This window comes from Electrona antarctica (genome assembly GCF_951216825.1).
Source record: "Electrona antarctica genome assembly, chromosome: 2".
NCBI classification, from domain to species: Eukaryota; Metazoa; Chordata; class Actinopteri; order Myctophiformes; family Myctophidae; genus Electrona; species Electrona antarctica.
Genome location: NC_136807.1, coordinates 47,893,434 through 47,916,591, shown reverse-complemented (window position 1 = coordinate 47,916,591; position 23,158 = coordinate 47,893,434). Strand labels below are relative to the sequence as shown.

At 42.9% G+C, this 23,158-nt stretch overlaps 3 protein-coding genes across 3 annotated transcripts; all 3 read right to left on the bottom strand.

Moving 5' to 3' along the window:
• LOC306933702 (histone H1-like) lies at positions 1-6,279 on the bottom strand (the record flags this gene model as incomplete). Its single annotated transcript, XM_079516012.1, has 2 exons — positions 1-7; positions 5,708-6,279. The coding sequence occupies 2 exons, from the start codon at positions 6,277-6,279 to the stop codon at positions 1-3; spliced, it is 579 nt and encodes a 192-aa protein (XP_079372138.1).
• Positions 6,280-10,566: 4,287 nt separating this feature from the next.
• On the bottom strand, positions 10,567-11,504 carry LOC306936008 (histone H1-like; the record flags this gene model as incomplete). Its single annotated transcript, XM_079519415.1, has 2 exons — positions 10,567-10,634; positions 10,964-11,504. 2 exons carry the CDS (start codon positions 11,502-11,504, stop codon positions 10,567-10,569), a joined length of 609 nt encoding a protein of 202 aa, XP_079375541.1.
• A 1,155-nt stretch (positions 11,505-12,659) lies between these two features.
• Positions 12,660-18,903, bottom strand: LOC306933691 (histone H1-like; the record flags this gene model as incomplete). The annotated part of the gene is made up of 2 exons (XM_079516001.1): positions 12,660-12,666; positions 18,350-18,903. The coding sequence occupies 2 exons, from the start codon at positions 18,901-18,903 to the stop codon at positions 12,660-12,662; spliced, it is 561 nt and encodes a 186-aa protein (XP_079372127.1).
• Between the last annotated feature and the right edge of the window lie 4,255 nt (positions 18,904-23,158).

Sequence of the window (23,158 nt, the reverse complement as noted above, 5' to 3'; positions counted from 1 at the left end):
TCAGTGGCTTCTCAAAGCGCGTGGGGGTTGAGGACGCTGTCATTGTACAGCTGCACAACTCCTGAATCCAGTCACCAGGAGTTAATCTGCAATAAAATGTAGTCCAATCTCCCATTTGATGCCCCGTACTGAGTTCAAAGGTTATCTAAAGTCCAATAAACATAACTCATGGGACCTTAAAGAAATTTATTTTTTTAATGATTACCACCGGGATACATATCCCAAAACGAATGGGTCAGCGTGATATGAACAAATGAGTGTGTGTGTGTGTGTGTGTGTGTGTGTGTGTGTGTGTGTGTGTGTGTGTGTGTGTGTGTGTGTGTGTGTGTGTGTGTGTGTGTGTGTGTGTGTGTGTGTGTGTGTGCGTGCGTGCGTGTATGCATTGATGTAGGCCTATGTATGTGTAAAAGGACCCCCCCTAAAATGAGAAGCTGCATCTCATGCAGAACATTGGGCCACACAACTAATAGTCTTCACGCAATGTCACCCAACACAAGACATTTTGTAAGATGTGTTTATCACTCTTCTACAGTATATAGAAAAACACCAACCTGGGTGTGCTTTTCATTAAAAGCAAATGGCCCATTGATTGATGGCTTCACAAATATTGATGTCAATATTTATTAGGGGTGGGGGGGATTTGCAAAATGTTCTAACTGAATGTATTGATTTGATTACGTGAGTAACTTTGATGTATTAATCTGATGACATGTATTCATTATCTGATGTAATGTAATGCCATGCATTGAATATTGTGTTGTACTGTTTTGGATCAGAGCAATGAGAGCATCATAGATAGGTCAGCAGCAGAAATTATGTTTGAAATACATAATATTAGCAATGAATATTTTAGAAAGGGTCCATATTTTTGCTCGTAAGGCAAAAAAAATGTATACGAAAATGTATTAATATAAAGCCATAAGCTTCCAGTGCCAACATGTGACCATGACGTAAAAAGTGAGGATACTCTTATAAAATAATGTGGTCGGCTCTTAAAAGAGCCTTTTGTGGGTATAAAGATGGAGCAGGCAGTTTACTTCTTTTTGCATTGTATGTACCCTAACCCTATGATGACTGATTATTATCAGAGCTTTCACGTTTTGATTTAACCAAAAACTAACAGACCTTTGAATAAAACTAATTCAATATCGAAAATGTATATGGAGAAACACGGTCCTCGTCCATTTTTTTCAGCAGGTAATCGATCCGCTCCGGGCCGGGCATCTCCTCTGGACAAACATACCACCCGACGGCGCGCTTTGAGTCGGGCGGGGAGAGCTGTTTCTCTGGAGAGAAACAGTGCAGTTTGTCATCACGGTCCAGGATGGAACCGGGCCGCTCTGTGGAGACACGTTCCACGGGGAGACGCGGGCAGAGAGGAGACTCCACGACCACCACACCGGTCAGGCCGGTCATCTCCCGCACCAGGCGCTGGAAGAGCAGCTTGCGGATAAGCAGGATCTCCCTCAGAGCCACTGTACCTGGACGGTAACGGTGAGGTTTCTTCACTCCACCGGTTGCCGGCGCGCTCTTACGAGCTGCCTTGGTGGCGAGCTGTTTCCTGGGCGCTTTGCCGCCGGTGGACATACGAGCGGTCTGCTTCTTAGTTCTTGCCATTGTATCTTGTCTTGTTCTCTTCCAAAGAAGTTGAGAATAGAATGCTTATTGCAGCCGCAAACTTCTGCTTTTATTTGCGCTTCTGAGACGCCGTTGTTCTCTGATTGGTCAGTGGTGAGTCCAGGCGATACCCACTCATTAATACCCACTCATCAAAATAATGAAGAGAGCGATTACATTTCAGGACCGCCTAAAATAAAGGTGGTCAATCATAGAGAAAACCTACAGGGATGCCCCCTATGTCAGCTGGTCCAGGGACTATATGCCAGGCGGTAAACCCATTGGATTTAACCAGATTATAAGAAAACAAAAAGAAAGCTATACCTGACGACTGGAAAGAGACTACCAAAAAACATAGCTAAATGGAATGCTATCTATCACTAAAAAGATAATATACATGGCTGAATACCTGAGCACGGTTTGTGTTCCTGTATGCTTTCCGTGTGTGGACATACATAAATTGTTACGTTAAACTGTGTGTGCGTGTGTGTGTGTGTGTGTGTGTGTGTGTGTGTGTGTGTGTGTGTGTGTGTGTGTGTGTGTGTGTGTGTGTGTGTGTGTGTGTGTGTGTGTTAGAGAGAGAGGGGGGGGAGTGGGAATGTCTCTCTCTCTCTCTCTCTCTCTCTCTCTCTCTCGCGACCCTTGATACAATAATAATCAATGTGTTGCGTGCCCTGGCCGTGATAATAAAGTACAAATAAAAACGAGATGATCACCTTTAGGGTAAACATATATGCCCGCCCCTATCCAACCAATCTATAAGTCTACATAAAGTGCTATCTAAGGGGGTAGTGTAAGTGCTACGGGCCATGATGGAGTCTGAAAAGGTGGGTTTTCAGACTATAGCGGAATATTGGGAGTGAGGCTGCAGTTCTGATTGTAATGGGAAGTGCATTCCATAGTTTTGGAACACCATTGCTTGATGTTCTGTGTAAAGCACATTTAATTGACTTGTTGAAATAAAATGGCTTTGCCTTTCATAGTAGCGTGCCCCCCCTCATAGTGTTATTTAGAACAAAAGGAGTCATGCAGAACATTGGGCCACACAACTAATAGTCTTCACGCAATGTCACCCAACACAAGACATTTTGTAAGATGTGTTTATCACTCTTCTACAGTATATAGAAAAACACCAACCTGGGTGTGCTTTTCATTAAAAGCAAATGGCCCATTGATTGATGGCTTCAAAAATATTGATGTCAATATGTATTAGGGGTGGGGGGGATTTGCAAAATGTTCTAACTGAATGTATTGATTTGATTACGTGAGTAACTTTGATGTATTAATCTGATGACATGTATTCATTATCTGATGTAATGTAATGCCATGCATTGAATATTGTGTTGTACTGTTTTGGATCAGAGCAATGAGAGCATCATAGATAGGTCAGCAGCAGAAATTATGTTTGCAATACATAATATTAGCAATGAATATTTTAGAAAGGGTCCATATTTTTGCTCGTAAGGCAAAAAAAAATGTATACGAAAATGTATTAATATAAAGCCATAAGCTTCCAGTGCCAACATGTGACCATGACGTAAAAAGTGAGGATAGTATACTCTTATAAAATAATGTGGTCGGCTCTTAAAAGAGCCTTTTGTGGGTATAAAGATGGAGCAGGCAGTTTACTTCTTTTTGCATTGTATGTACCCTAACCCTATGATGACTGATTATTATCAGAGCTTTCACGTTTTGATTTAACCAAAAACTAACAGACCTTTGAATAAAACTAATTCAATATCGAAAATGTATATGGAGAAACACGGTCCTCGTCCATTTTTTTCAGCAGGTAATCGATCCGCTCCGGGCCGGGCATCTCCTCTGGACAAACATACCACCCGACGGAGCGCTTTGAGTCGGGCGGGGAGAGCTGTTTCTCTGGAGAGAAACAGTGCAGTTTGTCATCACGGTCCAGGATGGAACCGGGCCGCTCTGTGGAGACACGTTCCACGGGGAGACGCGGGCAGAGAGGAGACTCCACGACCACCACACCGGTCAGGCCGGTCATCTCCCGCACCAGGCGCTGGAAGAGCAGCTTGCGGATAAGCAGGATCTCCCTCAGAGCCACTGTACCTGGACGGTAACGGTGAGGTTTCTTCACTCCACCGGTTGCCGGCGCGCTCTTACGAGCTGCCTTGGTGGCGAGCTGTTTCCTGGGCGCTTTGCCGCCGGTGGACATACGAGCGGTCTGCTTCTTAGTTCTTGCCATTGTATCTTGTCTTGTTCTCTTCCAAAGAAGTTGAGAATAGAATGCTTATTGCAGCCGCAAACTTCTGCTTTTATTTGCGCTTCTGAGACGCCGTTGTTCTCTGATTGGTCAGTGGTGAGTCCAGGCGATACCCACTCATTAATACCCACTCATCAAAATAATGAAGAGAGCGATTACATTTCAGGACCGCCTAAAATAAAGGTGGTCAATCATAGAGAAAACCTACAGGGATGCGCCCTATGTCAGCTGGTCCAGGGACTATATGCCAGGCGGTAAACCCATTGGATTTAACCAGATTATAAGAAAACAAAAAGAAAGCTATACCTGACGACTGGAAAGAGACTACCAAAAAACATAGCTAAATGGAATGCTATCTATCACTAAAAAGATAATATACATGGCTGAATACCTGAGCACGGTTTGTGTTCCTGTATGCTTTCCGTGTGTGGACATACATAAATTGTTACGTTAAACTGTGTGTGCGTGTGTGTGTGTGTGTGTGTGTGTGTGTGTGTGTGTGTGTGTGTGTGTGTGTGTGTGTGTGTGTGTGTGTGTGTGTGTGTGTGTGTGTGTGTGTGTGTGTGTTAGAGAGAGAGGGGGGGGGAGTGGGAATGTCTCTCTCTCTCTCTCTCTCTCTCTCTCTCTCTCTCTCGCGACCCTTGATACAATAATAATCAATGTGTTGCGTGCCCTGGCCGTGATAATAAAGTACAAATAAAAACGAGATGATCACCTTTAGGGTAAACATATATGCCCGCCCCTATCCAACCAATCTATAAGTCTACATAAAGTGCTATCTAAGGGGGTAGTGTAAGTGCTACGGGCCATGATGGAGTCTGAAAAGGTGGGTTTTCAGACTATAGCGGAATATTGGGAGTGAGGCTGCAGTTCTGATTGTAATGGGAAGTGCATTCCATAGTTTTGGAACACCATTGCTTGATGTTCTGTGTAAAGCACATTTAATTGACTTGTTGAAATAAAATGGCTTTGCCTTTCATAGTAGCGTGCCCCCCCTCATAGTGTTATTTAGAACAAAAGGAGTCATGCAGAACATTGGGCCACACAACTAATAGTCTTCACGCAATGTCACCCAACACAAGACATTTTGTAAGATGTGTTTATCACTCTTCTACAGTATATAGAAAAACACCAACCTGGGTGTACATGCTTTTCATTAAAAGCAAATGGCCCATTGATTGATGGCTTCAAAAATATTGATGTCAATATGTATTAGGGGTGGGGGGGATTTGCAAAATGTTCTAACTGAATGTATTGATTTGATTACGTGACTAATAAAATGGCTTTGCCTTTCATAGCGTGCCCCCTAGTGTTATTTAGAACAAAAGGAGTCATAAGGCAAAAAAAATGTATACGAAAATGTATTAATATAAAGCCATAAGCTTCCAGTGCCAACATGTGACCATGACGTAAAAAGTGAGGATAGTATACTCTTATAAAATAATGTGGTCGGCTCTTAAAAGAGCCTTTTGTGGGTATAAAGATGGAGCAGGCAGTTTACTTCTTTTTGGGAGCGGCCTTCTTTGCTGCCTTGGGTTTGGCAACCTTCTTGGCTGGAGCTTGGACTTATATCGTGTTATGTAGACAACACTAGATTCGAATTGCATTGTATGTACCCTAACCCTATGATGACTGATTATTATCAGAGCTTTCACGTTTTGATTTAACCAAAAACGAACAGACCTTTGAATAAAACTAAAACAATATCGAAAATGTATATGGAGAAACACGGTCCTCGTCCATTCCACTGTTACGTTCTTAGCTTACGCATTTACTACTTTCTATGTATGTGATGTATTGCCATGCTTTTTGTAAATTTAATGTAAATCGCTCGCTCTGTACATTTGCTTTGCAGCATGGCACATAATGAAGTATCTTAGCCTGGCTAAGAAGCCCGCTGCTGCGGGCTTCTTAGCCACTTTCTTGGGGCTCTTGGCGGCCTTCTTCGGGCTTTTAGCTGCTACTTTCTTGGCGGCAGGCTTCTTGGCTTTCTTGGGTGATTTCTTGGCGGCTGCGGGCTTCTTTGCTGCCACCTTCTTGGGCTTCTTAGCTGCTGCGGGTTTCTTGACTGAAGCAGGCTTCTTTGCTTTAACTGCTTTCTTAGCAATAGGTTTCTTTACCTTCACCGCTTCTGCCTTGTTCATCTTGAAAGAGCCAGAAGCCCCGGTGCCTTTGAGCTGGACCAGGGTGCCTTTAGCGACCAGGCTCTTGACGGCGATCTTAACGCGGGACTTGTTCTTCTCAACATCGTAGCCGCCGGCAGCCAGAGCCTTCTTGACCGCAGCCAGGGACACACCGCTCCGCTCCTTGGAGGCGGACACGGCCTTGACGACCAGCTCAGCGACGCTGGGGCCGGTGTTCTTGGGTCGGGGTGGTGCCTTCTTCTTGGCGGCCTTGGCCAGTGACGGAGCTGGTGCTGGTGCGACTTCTGCCATTATTGTCTCGGATAGTAGATTGCTGTTCCTTCTCTCAAGTAAACTCTCACAGACTGATGCTGAACGCTCTGAAGGGGCTGGACTTAAACACCACATGAGAACCATGTAGAGTCAACACACAAAGGCCCTCTTCTCTCTTGTGCCACTTGTGTTTTCTCCTCGATTAAAACAAGTTATAACAAACTACTGTGTATATTATTTAATGCGACAAAGAGCTGACACACATGTGCCTTTCTATCATGAATGTATATCTAAGATGAAAGCAGTGCACTCCTTTTTAGTAATAACCTCAAAACATCACCTGTCTAGAGTCAGATCAAAGTGTTGCCTTTGTCATTTTTCTTCTAAAATATTGTAAACTATGTTCTAATAACAACAATACTCACAATCAATTTAGTAGACATTCCTGGTGACGTGATACCATAAACTATGATTTTGTTATGTCATCCGTTTTGCTATAAATATAATGTTTACTGAACGCAGTAAACACACTCCTGTTCAAGGAAAGCATGATGGTGGAGTTGATCCCAACTTCCAATGACAGAATGCCAGCTGTTGGAAAACTTGGTTAATTTTAATTTGGACAAATAACTCACTGTGATCAGAAAACTAAGAGTGTTTAAATCTTCTATAAACTGTATGTATATTTGATTATGGAGACACTTCTCAGGTAGGCCTAGATACTTCTAGCCTGGTTAATAAACCAGACCGAATCAGCCGTTGGCAAAAAAAGAAAAGCCTGCCAGTGTTGTGTGATATTAGTCTGGCTTATTAGCCAGGCTAAGATACTTCATTATGTGCCATGCTGCAAAGCAAATGTACTCATTGTACTCTGTATAAAATACAAATATATATAGGCATACTTCTTCCCTAGTGCCATTTCACACATTTCCATTACAATTACAATTACAATGTATGCGTTTAGCAGACACTCTTAATCCAGAGCGATTTACATTAAATTTACAAAAAGCATGGCAATACATCACATACATAGAAAGGGGAGGCATTGTTTCATTGTATTGAACTCAACAAGATGCTTCACACCAAAACCAGCAGTTGTTCACACTTCATCGTCCTGGAATGGGTGCGGAATGAGACTCTTCTGTACCAAGCAAGTCTAGAGTTTTGGTTTAAATCTAATCTACATGTCTAGTATCAGTGGCTTCTCAAAGCGCGTGGGGGTTGAGGACGCTGTCATTGTACAGCTGCACAACTCCTGAATCCAGTCACCAGGAGTTAATCTGCAATAAAATGTAGTCCAATCTCCCATTTGATGCCCCGTACTGAGTTCAAAGGTTATCTAAAGTCCAATAAACATAACTCATGGGACCTTAAAGAAATTTAATTTTTTAATGATTACCACCGGGATACATATCCCAAAACGAATGGGTCAGCGTGATATGAACAAATGAGTGTGTGTGTGTGTGTGTGTGTGTGTGTGTGTGTGTGTGTGTGTGTGTGTGTGTGTGTGTGTGTGTGTGTGTGTGTGTGTGTGTGTGTGTGTGTGTGTGCGTGCGTGCGTGCGTGTATGCATTGATGTAGGCCTATGTATGTGTAAAAGGACCCCCCCTAAAATGAGAAGCTGCATCTCATGCAGAACATTGGGCCACACAACTAATAGTCTTCACGCAATGTCACCCAACACAAGACATTTTGTAAGATGTGTTTATCACTCTTCTACAGTATATAGAAAAACACCAACCTGGGTGTGCTTTTCATTAAAAGCAAATGGCCCATTGATTGATGGCTTCACAAATATTGATGTCAATATTTATTAGGGGTGGGGGGGATTTGCAAAATGTTCTAACTGAATGTATTGATTTGATTACGTGAGTAACTTTGATGTATTAATCTGATGACATGTATTCATTATCTGATGTAATGTAATGCCATGCATTGAATATTGTGTTGTACTGTTTTGGATCAGAGCAATGAGAGCATCATAGATAGGTCAGCAGCAGAAATTATGTTTGCAATACATAATATTAGCAATGAATATTTTAGAAAGGGTCCATATTTTTGCTCGTAAGGCAAAAAAAAATGTATACGAAAATGTATTAATATAAAGCCATAAGCTTCCAGTGCCAACATGTGACCATGACGTAAAAAGTGAGGATAGTATACTCTTATAAAATAATGTGGTCGGCTCTTAAAAGAGCCTTTTGTGGGTATAAAGATGGAGCAGGCAGTTTACTTCTTTTTGCATTGTATGTACCCTAACCCTATGATGACTGATTATTATCAGAGCTTTCACGTTTTGATTTAACCAAAAACTAACAGACCTTTGAATAAAACTAATTCAATATCGAAAATGTATATGGAGAAACACGGTCCTCGTCCATTTTTTTCAGCAGGTAATCGATCCGCTCCGGGCCGGGCATCTCCTCTGGACAAACATACCACCCGACGGCGCGCTTTGAGTCGGGCGGGGAGAGCTGTTTCTCTGGAGAGAAACAGTGCAGTTTGTCATCACGGTCCAGGATGGAACCGGGCCGCTCTGTGGAGACACGTTCCACGGGGAGACGCGGGCAGAGAGGAGACTCCACGACCACCACACCGGTCAGGCCGGTCATCTCCCGCACCAGGCGCTGGAAGAGCAGCTTGCGGATAAGCAGGATCTCCCTCAGAGCCACTGTACCTGGACGGTAACGGTGAGGTTTCTTCACTCCACCGGTTGCCGGCGCGCTCTTACGAGCTGCCTTGGTGGCAAGCTGTTTCCTGGGCGCTTTGCCGCCGGTGGACATACGAGCGGTCTGCTTCTTAGTTCTTGCCATTGTATCTTGTCTTGTTCTCTTCCAAAGAAGTTGAGAATAGAATGCTTATTGCAGCCGCAAACTTCTGCTTTTATTTGCGCTTCTGAGACGCCGTTGTTCTCTGATTGGTCAGTGGTGAGTCCAGGCGATACCCACTCATTAATACCCACTCATCAAAATAATGAAGAGAGCGATTACATTTCAGGACCGCCTAAAATAAAGGTGGTCAATCATAGAGAAAACCTACAGGGATGCCCCCTATGTCAGCTGGTCCAGGGACTATATGCCAGGCGGTAAACCCATTGGATTTAACCAGATTATAAGAAAACAAAAAGAAAGCTATACCTGACGACTGGAAAGAGACTACCAAAAAACATAGCTAAATGGAATGCTATCTATCACTAAAAAGATAATATACATGGCTGAATACCTGAGCACGGTTTGTGTTCCTGTATGCTTTCCGTGTGTGGACATACATAAATTGTTACGTTAAACTGTGTGTGCGTGTGTGTGTGTGTGTGTGTGTGTGTGTGTGTGTGTGTGTGTGTGTGTGTGTGTGTGTGTGTGTGTGTGTGTGTGTGTGTGTGTGTGTGTGTGTGTGTGTTAGAGAGAGAGGGGGGGGGAGTGGGAATGTCTCTCTCTCTCTCTCTCTCTCTCTCTCTCTCTCTCTCGCGACCCTTGATACAATAATAATCAATGTGTTGCGTGCCCTGGCCGTGTTAATAAAGTACAAATAAAAACGAGATGATCACCTTTAGGGTAAACATATATGCCCGCCCCTATCCAACCAATCTATAAGTCTACATAAAGTGCTATCTAAGGGGGTAGTGTAAGTGCTACGGGCCATGATGGAGTCTGAAAAGGTGGGTTTTCAGACTATAGCGGAATATTGGGAGTGAGGCTGCAGTTCTGATTGTAATGGGAAGTGCATTCCATAGTTTTGGAACACCATTGCTTGATGTTCTGTGTAAAGCACATTTAATTGACTTGTTGAAATAAAATGGCTTTGCCTTTCATAGTAGCGTGCCCCCCCTCATAGTGTTATTTAGAACAAAAGGAGTCATGCAGAACATTGGGCCACACAACTAATAGTCTTCACGCAATGTCACCCAACACAAGACATTTTGTAAGATGTGTTTATCACTCTTCTACAGTATATAGAAAAACACCAACCTGGGTGTACATGCTTTTCATTAAAAGCAAATGGCCCATTGATTGATGGCTTCAAAAATATTGATGTCAATATGTATTAGGGGTGGGGGGGATTTGCAAAATGTTCTAACTGAATGTATTGATTTGATTACGTGACTAATAAAATGGCTTTGCCTTTCATAGCGTGCCCCCTAGTGTTATTTAGAACAAAAGGAGTCATAAGGCAAAAAAAATGTATACGAAAATGTATTAATATAAAGCCATAAGCTTCCAGTGCCAACATGTGACCATGACGTAAAAAGTGAGGATAGTATACTCTTATAAAATAATGTGGTCGGCTCTTAAAAGAGCCTTTTGTGGGTATAAAGATGGAGCAGGCAGTTTACTTCTTTTTGGGAGCGGCCTTCTTTGCTGCCTTGGGTTTGGCAACCTTCTTGGCTGGAGCTTGGACTTATATCGTGTTATGTAGACAACACTAGATTCGAATTGCATTGTATGTACCCTAACCCTATGATGACTGATTATTATCAGAGCTTTCACGTTTTGATTTAACCAAAAACGAACAGACCTTTGAATAAAACTAAAACAATATCGAAAATGTATATGGAGAAACACGGTCCTCGTCCATTCCACTGTTACGTTCTTAGCTTACGCATTTACTACTTTCTATGTATGTGATGTATTGCCATGCTTTTTGTAAATTTAATGTAAATCGCTCGCTCTGTACATTTGCTTTGCAGCATGGCACATAATGAAGTATCTTAGCCTGGCTAAGAAGCCCGCTGCTGCGGGCTTCTTAGCCACTTTCTTGGGGCTCTTGGCGGCCTTCTTCGGGCTTTTAGCTGCTACTTTCTTGGCGGCAGGCTTCTTGGCTTTCTTGGGTGATTTCTTGGCGGCTGCGGGCTTCTTTGCTGCCACCTTCTTGGGCTTCTTAGCTGCTGCGGGTTTCTTGACTGAAGCAGGCTTCTTTGCTTTAACTGCTTTCTTAGCAATAGGTTTCTTTACCTTCACCGCTTCTGCCTTGTTCATCTTGAAAGAGCCAGAAGCCCCGGTGCCTTTGAGCTGGACCAGGGTGCCTTTAGCGACCAGGCTCTTGACGGCGATCTTAACGCGGGACTTGTTCTTCTCAACATCGTAGCCGCCGGCAGCCAGAGCCTTCTTGACCGCAGCCAGGGACACACCGCTCCGCTCCTTGGAGGCGGACACGGCCTTGACGACCAGCTCAGCGACGCTGGGGCCGGTGTTCTTGGGTCGGGGTGGTGCCTTCTTCTTGGCGGCCTTGGCCAGTGACGGAGCTGGTGCTGGTGCGACTTCTGCCATTATTGTCTCGGATAGTAGATTGCTGTTCCTTCTCTCAAGTAAACTCTCACAGACTGATGCTGAACGCTCTGAAGGGGCTGGACTTAAACACCACATGAGAACCATGTAGAGTCAACACACAAAGGCCCTCTTCTCTCTTGTGCCACTTGTGTTTTCTCCTCGATTAAAACAAGTTATAACAAACTACTGTGTATATTATTTAATGCGACAAAGAGCTGACACACATGTGCCTTTCTATCATGAATGTATATCTAAGATGAAAGCAGTGCACTCCTTTTTAGTAATAACCTCAAAACATCACCTGTCTAGAGTCAGATCAAAGTGTTGCCTTTGTCATTTTTCTTCTAAAATATTGTAAACTATGTTCTAATAACAACAATACTCACAATCAATTTAGTAGACATTCCTGGTGACGTGATACCATAAACTATGATTTTGTTATGTCATCCGTTTTGCTATAAATATAATGTTTTCTGAACGCAGTAAACACACTCCTGTTCAAGGAAAGCATGATGGTGGAGTTGATCCCAACTTCCAATGACAGAATGCCAGCTGTTGGAAAACTTGGTTAATTTTAATTTGGACAAATAACTCACTGTGATCAGAAAACTAAGAGTGTTTAAATCTTCTATAAACTGTATGTATATTTGATTATGGAGACACTTCTCAGGTAGGCCTAGATACTTCTAGCCTGGTTAATAAACCAGACCGAATCAGCCGTTGGCAAAAAAAGAAAAGCCTGCCAGTGTTGTGTGATATTAGTCTGGCTTATTAGCCAGGCTAAGATACTTCATTATGTGCCATGCTGCAAAGCAAATGTACTCATTGTACTCTGTATAAAATACAAATATATATAGGCATACTTCTTCCCTAGTGCCATTTCACACATTTCCATTACAATTACAATTACAATGTATGCGTTTAGCAGACACTCTTAATCCAGAGCGATTTACATTAAATTTACAAAAAGCATGGCAATACATCACATACATAGAAAGGGGAGGCATTGTTTCATTGTATTGAACTCAACAAGATGCTTCACACCAAAACCAGCAGTTGTTCACACTTCATCGTCCTGGAATGGGTGCGGAATGAGACTCTTCTGTACCAAGCAAGTCTAGAGTTTTGGTTTAAATCTAATCTACATGTCTAGTATCAGTGGCTTCTCAAAGCGCGTGGGGGTTGAGGACGCTGTCATTGTACAGCTGCACAACTCCTGAATCCAGTCACCAGGAGTTAATCTGCAATAAAATGTAGTCCAATCTCCCATTTGATGCCCCGTACTGAGTTCAAAGGTTATCTAAAGTCCAATAAACATAACTCATGGGACCTTAAAGAAATTTAATTTTTTAATGATTACCACCGGGATACATATCCCAAAACGAATGGGTCAGCGTGATATGAACAAATGAGTGTGTGTGTGTGTGTGTGTGTGTGTGTGTGTGTGTGTGTGTGTGTGTGTGTGTGTGTGTGTGTGTGTGTGTGTGTGTGTGTGTGTGTGTGTGTGTGCGTGCGTGCGTGTATGCATTGATGTAGGCCTATGTATGTGTAAAAGGACCCCCCCTAAAATGAGAAGCTGCATCTCATGCAGAACATTGGGCCACACAACTAATAGTCTTCACGCAATGTCACCCAACACAAGACATTTTGTAAGATGTGTTTATCACTCTTCTACAGTATATAGAAAAACACCAACCTGGGTGTGCTTTTCATTAAAAGCAAATGGCCCATTGATTGATGGCTTCACAAATATTGATGTCAATATTTATTAGGGGTGGGGGGGATTTGCAAAATGTTCTAACTGAATGTATTGATTTGATTACGTGAGTAACTTTGATGTATTAATCTGATGACATGTATTCATTATCTGATGTAATGTAATGCCATGCATTGAATATTGTGTTGTACTGTTTTGGATCAGAGCAATGAGAGCATCATAGATAGGTCAGCAGCAGAAATTATGTTTGAAATACATAATATTAGCAATGAATATTTTAGAAAGGGTCCATATTTTTGCTCGTAAGGCAAAAAAAATGTATACGAAAATGTATTAATATAAAGCCATAAGCTTCCAGTGCCAACATGTGACCATGACGTAAAAAGTGAGGATACTCTTATAAAATAATGTGGTCGGCTCTTAAAAGAGCCTTTTGTGGGTATAAAGATGGAGCAGGCAGTTTACTTCTTTTTGCATTGTATGTACCCTAACCCTATGATGACTGATTATTATCAGAGCTTTCACGTTTTGATTTAACCAAAAACTAACAGACCTTTGAATAAAACTAATTCAATATCGAAAATGTATATGGAGAAACACGGTCCTCGTCCATTTTTTTCAGCAGGTAATCGATCCGCTCCGGGCCGGGCATCTCCTCTGGACAAACATACCACCCGACGGCGCGCTTTGAGTCGGGCGGGGAGAGCTGTTTCTCTGGAGAGAAACAGTGCAGTTTGTCATCACGGTCCAGGATGGAACCGGGCCGCTCTGTGGAGACACGTTCCACGGGGAGACGCGGGCAGAGAGGAGACTCCACGACCACCACACCGGTCAGGCCGGTCATCTCCCGCACCAGGCGCTGGAAGAGCAGCTTGCGGATAAGCAGGATCTCCCTCAGAGCCACTGTACCTGGACGGTAACGGTGAGGTTTCTTCACTCCACCGGTTGCCGGCGCGCTCTTACGAGCTGCCTTGGTGGCGAGCTGTTTCCTGGGCGCTTTGCCGCCGGTGGACATACGAGCGGTCTGCTTCTTAGTTCTTGCCATTGTATCTTGTCTTGTTCTCTTCCAAAGAAGTTGAGAATAGAATGCTTATTGCAGCCGCAAACTTCTGCTTTTATTTGCGCTTCTGAGACGCCGTTGTTCTCTGATTGGTCAGTGGTGAGTCCAGGCGATACCCACTCATTAATACCCACTCATCAAAATAATGAAGAGAGCGATTACATTTCAGGACCGCCTAAAATAAAGGTGGTCAATCATAGAGAAAACCTACAGGGATGCCCCCTATGTCAGCTGGTCCAGGGACTATATGCCAGGCGGTAAACCCATTGGATTTAACCAGATTATAAGAAAACAAAAAGAAAGCTATACCTGACGACTGGAAAGAGACTACCAAAAAACATAGCTAAATGGAATGCTATCTATCACTAAAAAGATAATATACATGGCTGAATACCTGAGCACGGTTTGTGTTCCTGTATGCTTTCCGTGTGTGGACATACATAAATTGTTACGTTAAACTGTGTGTGCGTGTGTGTGTGTGTGTGTGTGTGTGTGTGTGTGTGTGTGTGTGTGTGTGTGTGTGTGTGTGTGTGTGTGTGTGTGTGTGTGTTAGAGAGAGAGGGGGGGGGAGTGGGAATGTCTCTCTCTCTCTCTCTCTCTCTCTCTCTCTCTCTCTCGCGACCCTTGATACAATAATAATCAATGTGTTGCGTGCCCTGGCCGTGATAATAAAGTACAAATAAAAACGAGATGATCACCTTTAGGGTAAACATATATGCCCGCCCCTATCCAACCAATCTATAAGTCTACATAAAGTGCTATCTAAGGGGGTAGTGTAAGTGCTACGGGCCATGATGGAGTCTGAAAAGGTGGGTTTTCAGACTATAGCGGAATATTGGGAGTGAGGCTGCAGTTCTGATTGTAATGGGAAGTGCATTCCATAGTTTTGGAACACCATTGCTTGATGTTCTGTGTAAAGCACATTTAATTGACTTGTTGAAATAAAATGGCTTTGCCTTTCATAGTAGCGTGCCCCCCCTCATAGTGTTATTTAGAACAAAAGGAGTCATGCAGAACATTGGGCCACACAACTAATAGTCTTCACGCAATGTCACCCAACACAAGACATTTTGTAAGATGTGTTTATCACTCTTCTACAGTATATAGAAAAACACCAACCTGGGTGTGCTTTTCATTAAAAGCAAATGGCCCATTGATTGATGGCTTCAAAAATATTGATGTCAATATGTATTAGGGGTGGGGGGGATTTGCAAAATGTTCTAACTGAATGTATTGATTTGATTACGTGAGTAACTTTGATGTATTAATCTGATGACATGTATTCATTATCTGATGTAATGTAATGCCATGCATTGAATATTGTGTTGTACTGTTTTGGATCAGAGCAATGAGAGCATCATAGATAGGTCAGCAGCAGAAATTATGTTTGCAATACATAATATTAGCAATGAATATTTTAGAAAGGGTCCATATTTTTGCTCGTAAGGCAAAAAAAAATGTATACGAAAATGTATTAATATAAAGCCATAAGCTTCCAGTGCCAACATGTGACCATGACGTAAAAAGTGAGGATAGTATACTCTTATAAAATAATGTGGTCGGCTCTTAAAAGAGCCTTTTGTGGGTATAAAGATGGAGCAGGCAGTTTACCTCTTTTTGCATTGTATGTACCCTAACCCTATGATGACTGATTATTATCAGAGCTTTCACGTTTTGATTTAACCAAAAACTAACAGACCTTTGAATAAAACTAATTCAATATCGAAAATGTATATGGAGAAACACGGTCCTCGTCCATTTTTTTCAGCAGGTAATCGATCCGCTCCGGGCCGGGCATCTCCTCTGGACAAACATACCACCCGACGGAGCGCTTTGAGTCGGGCGGGGAGAGCTGTTTCTCTGGAGAGAAACAGTGCAGTTTGTCATCACGGTCCAGGATGGAACCGGGCCGCTCTGTGGAGACACGTTCCACGGGGAGACGCGGGCAGAGAGGAGACTCCACGACCACCACACCGGTCAGGCCGGTCATCTCCCGCACCAGGCGCTGGAAGAGCAGCTTGCGGATAAGCAGGATCTCCCTCAGAGCCACTGTACCTGGACGGTAACGGTGAGGTTTCTTCACTCCACCGGTTGCCGGCGCGCTCTTACGAGCTGCCTTGGTGGCGAGCTGTTTCCTGGGCGCTTTGCCGCCGGTGGACATACGAGCGGTCTGCTTCTTAGTTCTTGCCATTGTATCTTGTCTTGTTCTCTTCCAAAGAAGTTGAGAATAGAATGCTTATTGCAGCCGCAAACTTCTGCTTTTATTTGCGCTTCTGAGACGCCGTTGTTCTCTGATTGGTCAGTGGTGAGTCCAGGCGATACCCACTCATTAATACCCACTCATCAAAATAATGAAGAGAGCGATTACATTTCAGGACCGCCTAAAATAAAGGTGGTCAATCATAGAGAAAACCTACAGGGATGCGCCCTATGTCAGCTGGTCCAGGGACTATATGCCAGGCGGTAAACCCATTGGATTTAACCAGATTATAAGAAAACAAAAAGAAAGCTATACCTGACGACTGGAAAGAGACTACCAAAAAACATAGCTAAATGGAATGCTATCTATCACTAAAAAGATAATATACATGGCTGAATACCTGAGCACGGTTTGTGTTCCTGTATGCTTTCCGTGTGTGGACATACATAAATTGTTACGTTAAACTGTGTGTGCGTGTGTGTGTGTGTGTGTGTGTGTGTGTGTGTGTGTGTGTGTGTGTGTGTGTGTGTGTGTGTGTGTGTGTGTGTGTGTGTGTTAGAGAGAGAGGGGGGGGGAGTGGGAATGTCTCTCTCTCTCTCTCTCTCTCTCTCTCTCTCTCTCGCGACCCTTGATACAATAATAATCAATGTGTTGCGTGCCCTGGCCGTGATAATAAAGTACAAATAAAAACGAGATGATCACCTTTAGGGTAAACATATATGCCCGCCCCTATCCAACCAATCTATAAGTCTACATAAAGTGCTATCTAAGGGGGTAGTGTAAGTGCTACGGGCCATGATGGAGTCTGAAAAGGTGGGTTTTCAGACTATAGCGGAATATTGGGAGTGAGGCTGCAGTTCTGATTGTAATGGGAAGTGCATTCCATAGTTTTGGAACACCATTGCTTGATGTTCTGTGTAAAGCACATTTAATTGACTTGTTGAAATAAAATGGCTTTGCCTTTCATAGTAGCGTGCCCCCCCTCATAGTGTTATTTAGAACAAAAGGAGTCATGCAGAACATTGGGCCACACAACTAATAGTCTTCACGCAATGTCACCCAACACAAGACATTTTGTAAGATGTGTTTATCACTCTTCTACAGTATATAGAAAAACACCAACCTGGGTGTACATGCTTTTCATTAAAAGCAAATGGCCCATTGATTGATGGCTTCAAAAATATTGATGTCAATATGTATTAGGGGTGGGGGGGATTTGCAAAATGTTCTAACTGAATGTATTGATTTGATTACGTGACTAATAAAATGGCTTTGCCTTTCATAGCGTGCCCCCTAGTGTTATTTAGAACAAAAGGAGTCATAAGGCAAAAAAAATGTATACGAAAATGTATTAATATAAAGCCATAAGCTTCCAGTGCCAACATGTGACCATGACGTAAAAAGTGAGGATAGTATACTCTTATAAAATAATGTGGTCGGCTCTTAAAAGAGCCTTTTGTGGGTATAAAGATGGAGCAGGCAGTTTACTTCTTTTTGGGAGCGGCCTTCTTTGCTGCCTTGGGTTTGGCAACCTTCTTGGCTGGAGCTTGGACTTATATCGTGTTATGTAGACAACACTAGATTCGAATTGCATTGTATGTACCCTAACCCTATGATGACTGATTATTATCAGAGCTTTCACGTTTTGATTTAACCAAAAACGAACAGACCTTTGAATAAAACTAAAACAATATCGAAAATGTATATGGAGAAACACGGTCCTCGTCCATTCCACTGTTACGTTCTTAGCTTACGCATTTACTACTTTCTATGTATGTGATGTATTGCCATGCTTTTTGTAAATTTAATGTAAATCGCTCGCTCTGTACATTTGCTTTGCAGCATGGCACATAATGAAGTATCTTAGCCTGGCTAAGAAGCCCGCTGCTGCGGGCTTCTTAGCCACTTTCTTGGGGCTCTTGGCGGCCTTCTTCGGGCTTTTAGCTGCTACTTTCTTGGCGGCAGGCTTCTTGGCTTTCTTGGGTGATTTCTTGGCGGCTGCGGGCTTCTTTGCTGCCACCTTCTTGGGCTTCTTAGCTGCTGCGGGTTTCTTGACTGAAGCAGGCTTCTTTGCTTTAACTGCTTTCTTAGCAATAGGTTTCTTTACCTTCACCGCTTCTGCCTTGTTCATCTTGAAAGAGCCAGAAGCCCCGGTGCCTTTGAGCTGGACCAGGGTGCCTTTAGCGACCAGGCTCTTGACGGCGATCTTAACGCGGGACTTGTTCTTCTCAACATCGTAGCCGCCGGCAGCCAGAGCCTTCTTGACCGCAGCCAGGGACACACCGCTCCGCTCCTTGGAGGCGGACACGGCCTTGACGACCAGCTCAGCGACGCTGGGGCCGGTGTTCTTGGGTCGGGGTGGTGCCTTCTTCTTGGCGGCCTTGGCCAGTGACGGAGCTGGTGCTGGTGCGACTTCTGCCATTATTGTCTCGGATAGTAGATTGCTGTTCCTTCTCTCAAGTAAACTCTCACAGACTGATGCTGAACGCTCTGAAGGGGCTGGACTTAAACACCACATGAGAACCATGTAGAGTCAACACACAAAGGCCCTCTTCTCTCTTGTGCCACTTGTGTTTTCTCCTCGATTAAAACAAGTTATAACAAACTACTGTGTATATTATTTAATGCGACAAAGAGCTGACACACATGTGCCTTTCTATCATGAATGTATATCTAAGATGAAAGCAGTGCACTCCTTTTTAGTAATAACCTCAAAACATCACCTGTCTAGAGTCAGATCAAAGTGTTGCCTTTGTCATTTTTCTTCTAAAATATTGTAAACTATGTTCTAATAACAACAATACTCACAATCAATTTAGTAGACATTCCTGGTGACGTGATACCATAAACTATGATTTTGTTATGTCATCCGTTTTGCTATAAATATAATGTTTACTGAACGCAGTAAACACACTCCTGTTCAAGGAAAGCATGATGGTGGAGTTGATCCCAACTTCCAATGACAGAATGCCAGCTGTTGGAAAACTTGGTTAATTTTAATTTGGACAAATAACTCACTGTGATCAGAAAACTAAGAGTGTTTAAATCTTCTATAAACTGTATGTATATTTGATTATGGAGACACTTCTCAGGTAGGCCTAGATACTTCTAGCCTGGTTAATAAACCAGACCGAATCAGCCGTTGGCAAAAAAAGAAAAGCCTGCCAGTGTTGTGTGATATTAGTCTGGCTTATTAGCCAGGCTAAGATACTTCATTATGTGCCATGCTGCAAAGCAAATGTACTCATTGTACTCTGTATAAAATACAAATATATATAGGCATACTTCTTCCCTAGTGCCATTTCACACATTTCCATTACAATTACAATTACAATGTATGCGTTTAGCAGACACTCTTAATCCAGAGCGATTTACATTAAATTTACAAAAAGCATGGCAATACATCACATACATAGAAAGGGGAGGCATTGTTTCATTGTATTGAACTCAACAAGATGCTTCACACCAAAACCAGCAGTTGTTCACACTTCATCGTCCTGGAATGGGTGCGGAATGAGACTCTTCTGTACCAAGCAAGTCTAGAGTTTTGGTTTAAATCTAATCTACATGTCTAGTATCAGTGGCTTCTCAAAGCGCGTGGGGGTTGAGGACGCTGTCATTGTACAGCTGCACAACTCCTGAATCCAGTCACCAGGAGTTAATCTGCAATAAAATGTAGTCCAATCTCCCATTTGATGCCCCGTACTGAGTTCAAAGGTTATCTAAAGTCCAATAAACATAACTCATGGGACCTTAAAGAAATTTAATTTTTTAATGATTACCACCGGGATACATATCCCAAAACGAATGGGTCAGCGTGATATGAACAAATGAGTGTGTGTGTGTGTGTGTGTGTGTGTGTGTGTGTGTGTGTGTGTGTGTGTGTGTGTGTGTGTGTGTGTGCGTGCGTGCGTGCGTGTATGCATTGATGTAGGCCTATGTATGTGTAAAAGGACCCCCCCTAAAATGAGAAGCTGCATCTCATGCAGAACATTGGGCCACACAACTAATAGTCTTCACGCAATGTCACCCAACACAAGACATTTTGTAAGATGTGTTTATCACTCTTCTACAGTATATAGAAAAACACCAACCTGGGTGTGCTTTTCATTAAAAGCAAATGGCCCATTGATTGATGGCTTCACAAATATTGATGTCAATATTTATTAGGGGTGGGGGGGATTTGCAAAATGTTCTAACTGAATGTATTGATTTGATTACGTGAGTAACTTTGATGTATTAATCTGATGACATGTATTCATTATCTGATGTAATGTAATGCCATGCATTGAATATTGTGTTGTACTGTTTTGGATCAGAGCAATGAGAGCATCATAGATAGGTCAGCAGCAGAAATTATGTTTGCAATACATAATATTAGCAATGAATATTTTAGAAAGGGTCCATATTTTTGCTCGTAAGGCAAAAAAAAATGTATACGAAAATGTATTAATATAAAGCCATAAGCTTCCAGTGCCAACATGTGACCATGACGTAAAAAGTGAGGATAGTATACTCTTATAAAATAATGTGGTCGGCTCTTAAAAGAGCCTTTTGTGGGTATAAAGATGGAGCAGGCAGTTTACTTCTTTTTGCATTGTATGTACCCTAACCCTATGATGACTGATTATTATCAGAGCTTTCACGTTTTGATTTAACCAAAAACTAACAGACCTTTGAATAAAACTAATTCAATATCGAAAATGTATATGGAGAAACACGGTCCTCGTCCATTTTTTTCAGCAGGTAATCGATCCGCTCCGGGCCGGGCATCTCCTCTGGACAAACATACCACCCGACGGCGCGCTTTGAGTCGGGCGGGGAGAGCTGTTTCTCTGGAGAGAAACAGTGCAGTTTGTCATCACGGTCCAGGATGGAACCGGGCCGCTCTGTGGAGACACGTTCCACGGGGAGACGCGGGCAGAGAGGAGACTCCACGACCACCACACCGGTCAGGCCGGTCATCTCCCGCACCAGGCGCTGGAAGAGCAGCTTGCGGATAAGCAGGATCTCCCTCAGAGCCACTGTACCTGGACGGTAACGGTGAGGTTTCTTCACTCCACCGGTTGCCGGCGCGCTCTTACGAGCTGCCTTGGTGGCAAGCTGTTTCCTGGGCGCTTTGCCGCCGGTGGACATACGAGCGGTCTGCTTCTTAGTTCTTGCCATTGTATCTTGTCTTGTTCTCTTCCAAAGAAGTTGAGAATAGAATGCTTATTGCAGCCGCAAACTTCTGCTTTTATTTGCGCTTCTGAGACGCCGTTGTTCTCTGATTGGTCAGTGGTGAGTCCAGGCGATACCCACTCATTAATACCCACTCATCAAAATAATGAAGAGAGCGATTACATTTCAGGACCGCCTAAAATAAAGGTGGTCAATCATAGAGAAAACCTACAGGGATGCCCCCTATGTCAGCTGGTCCAGGGACTATATGCCAGGCGGTAAACCCATTGGATTTAACCAGATTATAAGAAAACAAAAAGAAAGCTATACCTGACGACTGGAAAGAGACTACCAAAAAACATAGCTAAATGGAATGCTATCTATCACTAAAAAGATAATATACATGGCTGAATACCTGAGCACGGTTTGTGTTCCTGTATGCTTTCCGTGTGTGGACATACATAAATTGTTACGTTAAACTGTGTGTGCGTGTGTGTGTGTGTGTGTGTGTGTGTGTGTGTGTGTGTGTGTGTGTGTGTGTGTGTGTGTGTGTGTGTGTGTGTGTGTGTGTGTGTGTGTGTGTGTGTGTTAGAGAGAGAGGGGGGGGGAGTGGGAATGTCTCTCTCTCTCTCTCTCTCTCTCTCTCTCTCTCTCGCGACCCTTGATACAATAATAATCAATGTGTTGCGTGCCCTGGCCGTGTTAATAAAGTACAAATAAAAACGAGATGATCACCTTTAGGGTAAACATATATGCCCGCCCCTATCCAACCAATCTATAAGTCTACATAAAGTGCTATCTAAGGGGGTAGTGTAAGTGCTACGGGCCATGATGGAGTCTGAAAAGGTGGGTTTTCAGACTATAGCGGAATATTGGGAGTGAGGCTGCAGTTCTGATTGTAATGGGAAGTGCATTCCATAGTTTTGGAACACCATTGCTTGATGTTCTGTGTAAAGCACATTTAATTGACTTGTTGAAATAAAATGGCTTTGCCTTTCATAGTAGCGTGCCCCCCCTCATAGTGTTATTTAGAACAAAAGGAGTCATGCAGAACATTGGGCCACACAACTAATAGTCTTCACGCAATGTCACCCAACACAAGACATTTTGTAAGATGTGTTTATCACTCTTCTACAGTATATAGAAAAACACCAACCTGGGTGTACATGCTTTTCATTAAAAGCAAATGGCCCATTGATTGATGGCTTCAAAAATATTGATGTCAATATGTATTAGGGGTGGGGGGGATTTGCAAAATGTTCTAACTGAATGTATTGATTTGATTACGTGACTAATAAAATGGCTTTGCCTTTCATAGCGTGCCCCCTAGTGTTATTTAGAACAAAAGGAGTCATAAGGCAAAAAAAATGTATACGAAAATGTATTAATATAAAGCCATAAGCTTCCAGTGCCAACATGTGACCATGACGTAAAAAGTGAGGATAGTATACTCTTATAAAATAATGTGGTCGGCTCTTAAAAGAGCCTTTTGTGGGTATAAAGATGGAGCAGGCAGT